Source organism: Cryptomeria japonica, chromosome 4 (genome assembly GCF_030272615.1).
Source record: "Cryptomeria japonica chromosome 4, Sugi_1.0, whole genome shotgun sequence".
NCBI classification, from domain to species: Eukaryota; Viridiplantae; Streptophyta; class Pinopsida; order Cupressales; family Cupressaceae; genus Cryptomeria; species Cryptomeria japonica.
In genome coordinates, this window is record NC_081408.1 from 211,014,975 (window position 1) to 211,025,097 (window position 10,123).

Below are 10,123 nucleotides of genomic sequence, written 5' to 3' on the forward strand. Positions count from 1 at the left end.
ACAACTCCCCAAAGCTTTTTGGAACTCATCCAACAATTTACAACTCTAAATTCGGTATTGGATGAAATAGTGATGTCAAGTCAATCTTCTAAATATGGAATGTTGACAAAGTTGTAGTTGACTTTCCATAGTTTACAGAATATTGACTTTCCATCAGACGAAAAGTGGAGCACCCTATGAAAACTGACACAAAAATCTTAAAAATGATAGTATGTATTGCACAATTTTCTTCTTTTACACTTAATTTCGCGGTTTTATATTTTTTTTGTTTGCTATTTTGCTAATCCAGCCTATGAATCTATGATGCATAGTGCAAAACTTCAGCCAGTAAATTCATATTCTCAAATTATCCCTTGCTTTAACATTTATGCATTTCTCTATTTTTGATTACCAGGTTTTAGGCATTTCTATTATCTATGTTTAATTTGTTATGGCGTGAATTAATATTTAATTTTGAACATTGTTGTTTGAGCAGGATACATCAGACATGTAGCAGATGTTAATTTGCTAATATGGGCTATGATGGCCATATAAATCTGTGTTGAGTTTGTGATTTTGATGTTGAGTCTTCACATGTTGCAAACTTGCAATTCGACCTGAAGCTATTGTTACTCCCTTGTTTCCATAAGAGGGAATTCAGGATCATTTGCAAAGGGTTCTGAAACTTTGTATTCACTTTTACATGGACATTGGATAATAGCACAGGAGTTGTTGTTGCTCTCTTGTTTCTATAAAAGGGAATTCAAGGTCATTTGCAAAGGGTTCTGAAACTTTGTATTGACTTTTACAATTTGTATGGAGAATCACACAGATTGGTGTATTACTATTGAATAAATTGTATCATATGGCTATATTTTGAAAGAATTAATGAAAATCTAAGTTCTCAACATGTGTATTACTATTGAATGAATTGTATCATATGGTTCTAAAATATATCACACATATTTGAGACTCAAACATGTATAAATAAAAAATAAACATCTTTGTATCAATAAACACATTATCATCTTTTTTTTATTATGCTATTTTAAATTTGGAAATAGGAAGTTGAAAAATACAATTACAAATCAATATTAAATTCTAATTGAAAAATTTAATATGCTTTTGTAATATGAATGATGAGATGCATTAATAAGATTAATAAATACCAATCTCTTATAGTTTCCATTCATCCACATCAAGTTCAGAGATTTCTTGATTCTTGTTTGTTGTTTCTTCACTCTGAGTCTTCGAACCTTTGCTGAAATGCATCTCAATGCTACCAGTAGGTCCACTACATGAGTCAATAGTCCCACTGGCACTTTGGTTTGAAGTGTTTCCTAAACCTGTTCTTTCACATTTGGACCTCTAGATTTGTCATGCCCTATCGTAAGGAAAAGTGTGGACATCATACCTGTATGTATAGAGACTCAAGTAATTGTCCAAATTTTTGTCTAGTTTCTTTCTTAGCTTTGATTTTAGGAACCCCAAAGCACTGAAAAATTCTCTCATCTTCCACCGAACCCAATATCATGGTAAGACATAAATCAGCAAGCTTAAAATATTATGGCATTGAATCATGCAATGCTGAGTTCTCAGCTATAGTTTTATAAAGTCTTGTTACTAATCCCTCTTCATGGGGATTCTCCATTTTGACATATTGCTCTTTCATAGTGTATGCAAAATGAGATGATTGCTCTCGAATATGACTTTTGTATAATATTCCATTTATAGTTACTCCATTCAACTCTCTTGATATGCAAAATTGTTTTATCAAAATGAGTAGCTTACTTCGAAAATCAGATGCAATGTTGAGGCTCTAATAATGAGGAAAGACAATAGACATGGTTTCGAGAAGGTTGTCAAGAGGGAGTTTGCTTTTAATTTGTGAGGAAAGATCATATGCAATTTTCTTCACAGAAGTAGTTACAGTTTCAACAATCTTGTCAAAATCTTCCCTTGTAACTCTTGCTAGTTGCTTCCTAGGGCGCTTTCCTAGTTCCTTGGGGTCGACCATGGCATAGAAGTGCACTGGTATCTCAACTTCCCATAAATTGGCACATACCTCCCCTTCTATACCAATTTGTAAAAAGTTATCAGGATTGTTCAAATCTATGAGTGTCCACCACTTAACAAATTTTTCATCAGATAGTGTTGGTTGATATTGATAGAGATTGTCGAGGGTCATGCATGTCATCTTATGTAGCATAGCATATTCTACAATATACAAAGCTCTTTTTTGGTATCCTTCATAATATTCCTCATTTCTTCTAGCATGGACAGAAGAGATACTAAAGTTAAGAGTGTCTCTAAATTACTTAACCTCTGACGAAGGTCAGGAAATTTTGGTTGATCTGATTTGTCGCAAGTTGTGTGAAATAGTCCAATCAAGGATGGATATTTTGAAAACACTCAATGCATTGGACCATCCAAAGAGATCCATTTGGTATCATTATCCTTGAGAATCTTGTTCCCATCAGTTATTCCATCAGCAAAGTGTTGAAATTCCATAAATCACTTGGGACTTCAACATAAGTGTGAGTATAGCTCTCTGATTAAAATTTCAATTTTTTTAACCGAAGCAAACTTGCTCACAATTCCAAAAGCTAGATTCATTCTGTGAGTGATGCAGTGAGTTGTAGTAATATGCATGTATTTGAGAAGGTTTTATATAATTTTATTATTTTTTCTATTCACCAATATGCATGTTTTTTAAAAGAAAAATGAGTTTTGGGTAAACTTTTTAATGTGGCTAGTCACACTATCATGACACATCCTCCAACTCCATGTAAATGACTTTTGACCAAGATCTATAAATCAGTGAGATCACAAACAGGGGACCTCATCTCCATATATCAATGATAAGGCTCAAACCTATGAGCACACTGGATTTGCAAAGGAACAATCATTGCAATCACAATGGCTTAACAATGGATTTGAGCCTTGTTAGTTACAACACCACTTAATGAACACACTATGGGAAGAACCCCACCAATATACATGTTGATTGCAATTCATTTTTATTTTTTTGCTTTCTTAAAGGAAATAACTACCTATCCAGAGGCTTATTTATGAACAATAATATAAGAAAATGAAAGAGAACAAGTTTGAGTATGATATTTTTATCCCAAAAATAGGATAAGGAATGATTATGATAATTTTTTAAGTATTACAACTATTTTATGTAATATTTTTTAAGATATTTGAATATATTGTAGGGATTTTTGTTAAGAAAAGAAGAAAAAAGAAACATAGAATAGAGGGAGTGTCATGTTGTAAATTGTTGTTACATACAATTTCACAATAGGTTAAGCATTTATCTTGGTTGATTTTTCTTGATCTTCTTTGAATTTTTATCTCCCAAGTTTAGGCTGGTAATCTATTTCAAAACCCCTAGTGTCTAGCCTTTTGAACCACCAAATTGGGTAGGATTATAGTTCCTAGGACTACTATCCCACTATTATGGTTCCAAATTCTAAGGTTCAAATGTTGACTTCGGGCGCTTAATGAACAAGATATTGTTGTAATATTAAACTTAAAAGTTATTATGAAAATATGTAAGTCACATAAATGTGACTCCCTTGTTCAATTGAAATGCCTAATTTATCTAAGAAAGTAATCAAAACAAAAATGCAATCAATCTCTTTCAATCTTAACAAATCAAGATAACTCAAGCTAAGAAGTCTAGCACAACTATCAAGCATGAAAGAATATTCTATCAAGTATCATTTATTGTTTATTATCAAATTGTGGTAACATTTTGCAAGACTTCAAGAGAGAAACTCATCAATGGCTTCTATGAGATTTAAGAATAGTGTCATAGTTGACATAATTTATCTCATTTATATGATTTATTGTATCCTATTCTCTTTGAGAACAAACTCTGTATCATCAACATCATTTCTTTTATGGAGTCGGTCACATCACCAACACAAGGTTTCACCAAGGAAATCACCTATACAATAGAAGTATTTCCCATCTTTTCTATGTACAGATATATATCTTAAGGATTCTAGTAGCAATAATGGCATTAGAAAATAGAGTAGACTATGATTGACATTTTTAAACTTTAAACTACATGCAAACCTTAAGACTATAGTGCCCAATGCTTTTTTCCTCCTAATTTTTCCTAGATTTTGCTCACAAGTACCCATATGTCTACTCAAATTATTTTTTACTTCCATTCTTGTCTAAACATCTTGATATTAGCACCCAATGTTGGAGTGCTACCTAAATAGCTTTATCTTTCAACACAAGGTTTCTCTCTACATCTCATTTTTGGGTCTTCTTTCTATTTCTATACAACATTTTATATCTTTTGTATATTGTTTTATGTAGCCTTGTCACATGATGTTTCTCGAAATGAAGTCATGTTTTGTTCCACCACATGATGGATCAATGTAAAAATTGTGCCAATCCAAATGTGGAAATTTTTACCCCTTCTACTCAAACTTATTGGAAAAAAACTTCAAATGGAATACACTCATTCTACATTACTAAAAGCTTGTTTAATGTGGTCATCATTAGCTTATGTTATTGTGCACATTCAACCAATCGTTGTGATATACAATATTAATTAGAGGTGTGGATCGAGAATGATTTAGCTTTTCTTATGGACAACATCCAAGCCCATTCACAACCACGATGTTATGTGAGAGAATGATTGACTTTGGTTAATGCACATGTTAGATTACGTTGTCTTTTTCAACACACCATGTTGATAAACTTGACTTATCCTAAACTTGCAATCATTCTAATATTTCTTGCATATTTTGCTACATTTGATTAGTTGGCTAATTAAGTGAATGATTTTATTGAGTACCTTATTTAACAATTGCAAAAACATTAGTCAAATCAAACTAAAATGAACTCATTTTTTACTTGACAAGCAAACCAATTTCTTCACACTAAAATTTAATGATATGATTTCAAAATCTTTAAAAAGTTAAAACAAATTCTAATAAATAATAATAATAATAATAAAAATGACAAAGAACATATTTGTAAATCAAACCATTCTCTTTCTAATACTATATTCGAATTTATTCAAATGTAAAAATAAAAATAGTCCCCACTTCTAAACATTTATTTAACTAAAAATGATGAATATTACTATTTTTCAAATTTTTAAAAATATAAAAAAGGTGATATCAAAATATTCTTTTAATTAAATAAATATGAAAGCAAATAAATGCTCTCTTTTGGGTGGAGTGTAATATTCCGCGGAAGCAGTCTTTGGGAAATAGACGAAATGACGATTGACCAACGACCCCAATTAATTATGAAAAGAAGACGATGTAATTAAATGTCCATATAGTCAATCATCCCTTAAAATTTTAACCCCGCAGTATGAGGATATCTCTTGTTTGATTAAGAATCTCAAGTTTACTTAACTCGATGATATTAACCCTCGACTTAGGTTGAAAATATATTTATATATACACGCGACCCTCCATATGGAAAGCTGAACATAGCAGGCCTGCAGTAGCACCTCGCAAAGCAGCAAGTTGGATATCTCTTAAAGATTCTTTCAATAAGAGTAATATTATTTTGCCGAGATATTTTCTCGTAGTATTGCGATATCAATTTGATATTCCCTTTTATGATTATACTGTGTTTATGCAGGTCCGAATGATGTCAGGCATGGAGTTGACAAGTGTGTGCTTGTTGCTCATCACAACTTTCACTGGATTATTCACTTTCATTCATTCAAATCCAGACGGTAACCTCTCTATTCTTCTCACCTCATTTCAATATTGCAATATTAATTATACCGTGTGTCTTTTGTTCAGGCTTCCTTAACATCAACTGTGGCGCCATTGCTAACGGAACAGACCAGAAGGGCCTACTCTGGATTTCCGATTCCCCTTTCATTAAGACTTGCAACGTTTGGAGGACGAGTTCAACAGAAACCATGGGAATGAGATTCTGGACACTGACCTATTTTCCGAGCAGTATGTCAGTGAAAAAATATTGCTACCTGTTGCCTGTGAAGCCTCGTGTAAACTACCTAGTAAAAGCCACTTTCGGTCGTGATTACACAATTCCTTTGGCGAATTTCTTTGATTTACTTATCGAGGGAATCAAGTGGACGAATGTAGACCTATCCGGTACAGACAATGAGAGTTACATATCTCACGAGATCATCTTGGCCGCAAAAAGCGAGAGTCTGAGTTTATGCCTTGCGCGTAATGCTCAAACAGAACAAAATCATTCTGTTTACATTTCAAGAATTGAGCTGCGGCCACTCGAATCTTCTATGTATAATTCAACGGATTTGCAGAAGAGTGCCTTAGATCTCGTAGGGCGCATAAATTTTGGTGCATCCTCTTGGTTACTGTAAGAAATTTCAACTTGATCTGAGAAATTTTGATGCTTTAGACGTCTATCGATCAATTGTCGACATTAGCACACTTTCGACCTGTTCAATTTTCAAAGAGAATGGTACCCATGTTAGAACTTATCTAATTCAATGTTGAGCTGTGATGGCAATTGGCAGGTACCCAGATGATCCATTTGACCGCGCATGGTCATGGACAGTAGTAGCTGCGGGCGAAGTGAATATTACAGCTGAGGACGAGCAGACAAAATCTTTAGGAATGGAGTTAGTGAATAAACCGCCCGTGAACGTATCAAGGACTGCTATTGCGATGGAAAAAGTGGCCGATATGACTATATCAGACGAACATCTGGATGTATCTGTCCCAGGAATTTACTCTTTCGCGCTTTATTTCTGCAACATCATCCAGACAAACCGCACACAGAGTTTTGCTCCCTTTATTAACGAAAACCAAATATCAGATCTCGTCGAGCTTAATTTTTTGCAGTGCCTACAAGCAAATAATGAGTTACAACTGAACCCTCCCGATCCTATAAACATAATTTTACGTCCCAGTCCTGAATCGGAGTTGGGACCATTCATAAATGCAGCAGAAATGTATAGGAAGTTGGACTTACAGACAACCACATACTCTGGAGATGGTAACTTTCTGTAATCCATGGAGATGTTCAAAATGCTTTATGTTTTTGTGTATATATATTGCAATTACTGTAAGCATGCTTAATGTTTGCACGAATTGTGTGAGGTCAGTGGTTACTATTAGAAAAATAGCAGAGGCAATAAGTGTTCCAGACGATTGGACAGGAGGAGATCCATGTTTACCAGCTGATTATTCATCTACAGGGATAACCTGCAGCCAAGACGATCCTCCGCGAGTCATTATCATGTAAAATTCCTTGCTAATTTCAATAACTTTCGTTGGATCATATATCTTGCGCTATTAATATCTTGTGCTTTTTGTAGAGATCTAACAAGCATGCATCTCAACGGCAACATACCAACAAAAATAGCAGACTTATCAGCACTAACAAAGTTGGTAAGATTTCTCATAACCGTGTACTAACTCGCTTTTTGTAGAGACAAGGCCACGATAGCTTCCGATAGAAATTAAATTGCTTAATACAGTACGACTAACTCTAAGCAGTCGGTTACAGCTGCTAGGAAATAATAATTTGTCAGGTGATATTCCGGACCTCAGTTCATTGAAGAATCTTACTATACTGTAAGATACCTCTGACTTGCTACCATCTGTAATGCCTTGTACAAATAAGAAAGCTAATTTTTCTTTTATCTTTGCTAATGTTTCCGCTTTTGTTCGCCTCACAAAGGCAACTGCAAAACAATAAACTGACTGGAGAAATTCCAAGATCATTGGGGCAGCTTCAAATGTTAAGTCAACTGTATGTTTATCAATTAGACTATCGATTCGTTATATATTTATTACCTTCTATTATATAATTGTCTGCTTTCATTCTTATTAAAGTTATGATTTTTGGGTGAAAAGATTTCTACAGGACAATAAATTGGAGGGAACCGTTTCAGAAGGATTAGTGAGACCCGACTTGGACCTTCGGTATAACCAATTTTTTCCCCCTTACCTAGCATTTTTCTTTTCGGCCGGACAATCAATCAATAGGACAATTGTTTCATGCTCTTGTATGTTTATATGATCTTTAATATGCTACTTCTATACAACTCATTAACTTTCAAATAGAAAACCCAACTACTATTATCTCACAGACATATTTATTCTGAACTCTACTATGCAGTGTTGATCCTCAAAATAATATTCGGGCAGGCACTGGCGCCCGCAAAATTAAAGGTTGGGTAATCGGAGCTTTAGTTGGGTGTTCGGTGGTGTTAGTTTTAGTCGTTCTTTCTGCAATTTTGCTATGGAGGCACAAACACCCATCGCAGCCATTTCCAAGCATAGATGTTCCAACCCTATCTAAACAACAGATATTTGCAGGTGTTTCCCCAATCTGTAGTATGCAGAAAACAGTACCGCCGTTAGTATTTCTGTTATCAAATAGGCATGTTTTTTTTTTCTCCCTGTTTGGCACCTTGAAGAGTAATTTCTTTATTTCTTCTTTCTCAGATGAAAAAAAACAAAATGATTATCACAGGCAGGCTATAGAATACACAGAGGAAGATATCAAAACTTCTACCAATAACTATTCCACACTTATTGGGAAGGGAAGCTTTGGATCGGTATTTTATGGCAGACTTTCAGGATATGATGTTGCGGTCAAAATACTCGAGACAGGTTCTAGTCAAGGTCAGCAAGAATTTCAGAATGAGGTTGGTACTCCTTGACAGATTCAATAAATCTTTTATAAAATAAGTTTACTTTTATCTCTCAATTATTATCCGCTCAGCCCCAAATTCTCCAGTAACAATTTTTTTTCTGGTTTCAGGTAGCCATACTGTCAAGAATATATCATAAGCATCTTGTAAATCTTATTGGGTATTGCAGACAGTCCATAATAGCATTGGTCTATGAATACATGCCGTGTGGAACACTGACTGATCATCTATATGGTATTTGGGTATATTAAATCTTGCGTTAGATTAACATTAATTCACCTACATATCAAAACAAAAATTGTGTATACTAGAATTTTTTCCTTTTGCAGGCGTAGCCAAATTGAAAACTCCACTTGATTGGCATATGAGATTGAATATCGCTCGACAGGCCGCCGATGGTAAGCTGTTTGTGGCAGCAACAATTGATTCATACATGTTTGTTTTTGTAACATCGTTCATCACATCTCAATATTTTACAATCATTTTGCAGGTTTGCTCTACTTGCATCAGGGTTGCTATCCTCCAATCATACACAGAGATATAAAGTGTAGTAATATACTGTTGGATAACAGAATGTCTGCCAAGCTAGCTGACTTTGGCATATCAAAACTGGTAGAGAGTTCCTTTGGTGATATATCAAGCGAAGTGAAAGGAACCATGGGTTATCTTGATCCTGAGTATTTTACTTAACACCATAGTATATCTTTCTTCTTAAATATTCATAGTTTAAGTACTCTTGAATATATTTCCACATAATTATAGACACAGGGAACGATAAACTAGCGGATTAAATGGGGAAGTTCATGCAGATACTTTACAACATCATCATTAAATGAGAAGACCGATGTCTACAGTTTTGGCGTGGTTTTATTGGAGATTATTTCTGGAGTATCACCCAAGGATGGAATAGTAAAATCGGTAATCCATCGAATTGTAGCCCAATTGAATGTTTTCTCTCATTTCTGGATATGTTCATTAACAATATAATGAAAAAATCATTGCATCAGGCACACAATATGCTTTCATGCGGCAAACTGGCAGAGCTTATGGATCCTTCATTGAGTGGCCGATATGACGTAGAATCAGCTTGGAAAGTTGCAGAGATAGCATACCAGTGCGTGGAAAAGGAATCAACGAATAGACCCAAGGTCAGTGCGGTGGTGAAAGAATTGGAAGAAGCTGTGAAACTTGCATATGCTGATAAAAATTATTCAGCTTCACATACCGTGGCCACATTTAATATTGGTGGCATGCCGAGCCTTAGGTAGTAAGATCTTATAGTAACTCTTTTGCCTGGTTACAGCTCAATAGTAATTAAATGGGTTACTCTCCTTTAGGTCCAGTTTGTCTAATCGCAGAATATTTTGTGATAAGGATATATCTTTTTTAAAAGCTTTTAAACTTGTGTTTGGGTCAAGCTATCAGCTGTATTTATAATAATTCATGATCAGGTCTATGATATTTAGAGTCGGCTGGTAACGGCATACTAGCCTTCGA

The 10,123-nt window shown here is 34.5% G+C and overlaps 1 protein-coding gene across 1 annotated transcript in view; it reads left to right on the forward strand.

The window, feature by feature from the left end:
• Positions 1 to 9,894, forward strand: part of LOC131875025 (probable LRR receptor-like serine/threonine-protein kinase At1g67720) — an 88,266-nt gene extending 78,372 nt beyond the window's left edge. The window contains exons 3-16 of the mRNA XM_059219027.1: positions 5,605 to 5,701; positions 5,772 to 6,318; positions 6,479 to 6,960; positions 7,070 to 7,205; positions 7,283 to 7,355; positions 7,474 to 7,541; positions 7,648 to 7,719; positions 7,824 to 7,892; positions 8,089 to 8,620; positions 8,737 to 8,860; positions 8,956 to 9,024; positions 9,117 to 9,303; positions 9,436 to 9,544; positions 9,634 to 9,894. Of these exons, the coding sequence (XP_059075010.1) occupies positions 5,605 to 5,701; positions 5,772 to 6,318; positions 6,479 to 6,960; positions 7,070 to 7,205; positions 7,283 to 7,355; positions 7,474 to 7,541; positions 7,648 to 7,719; positions 7,824 to 7,892; positions 8,089 to 8,620; positions 8,737 to 8,860; positions 8,956 to 9,024; positions 9,117 to 9,303; positions 9,436 to 9,544; positions 9,634 to 9,894 (2,826 nt within the window). The remainder of the gene's footprint in view (positions 1 to 5,604; positions 5,702 to 5,771; positions 6,319 to 6,478; positions 6,961 to 7,069; positions 7,206 to 7,282; positions 7,356 to 7,473; positions 7,542 to 7,647; positions 7,720 to 7,823; positions 7,893 to 8,088; positions 8,621 to 8,736; positions 8,861 to 8,955; positions 9,025 to 9,116; positions 9,304 to 9,435; positions 9,545 to 9,633) is intronic.
• Positions 9,895 to 10,123: the final 229 nt, after the last annotated feature.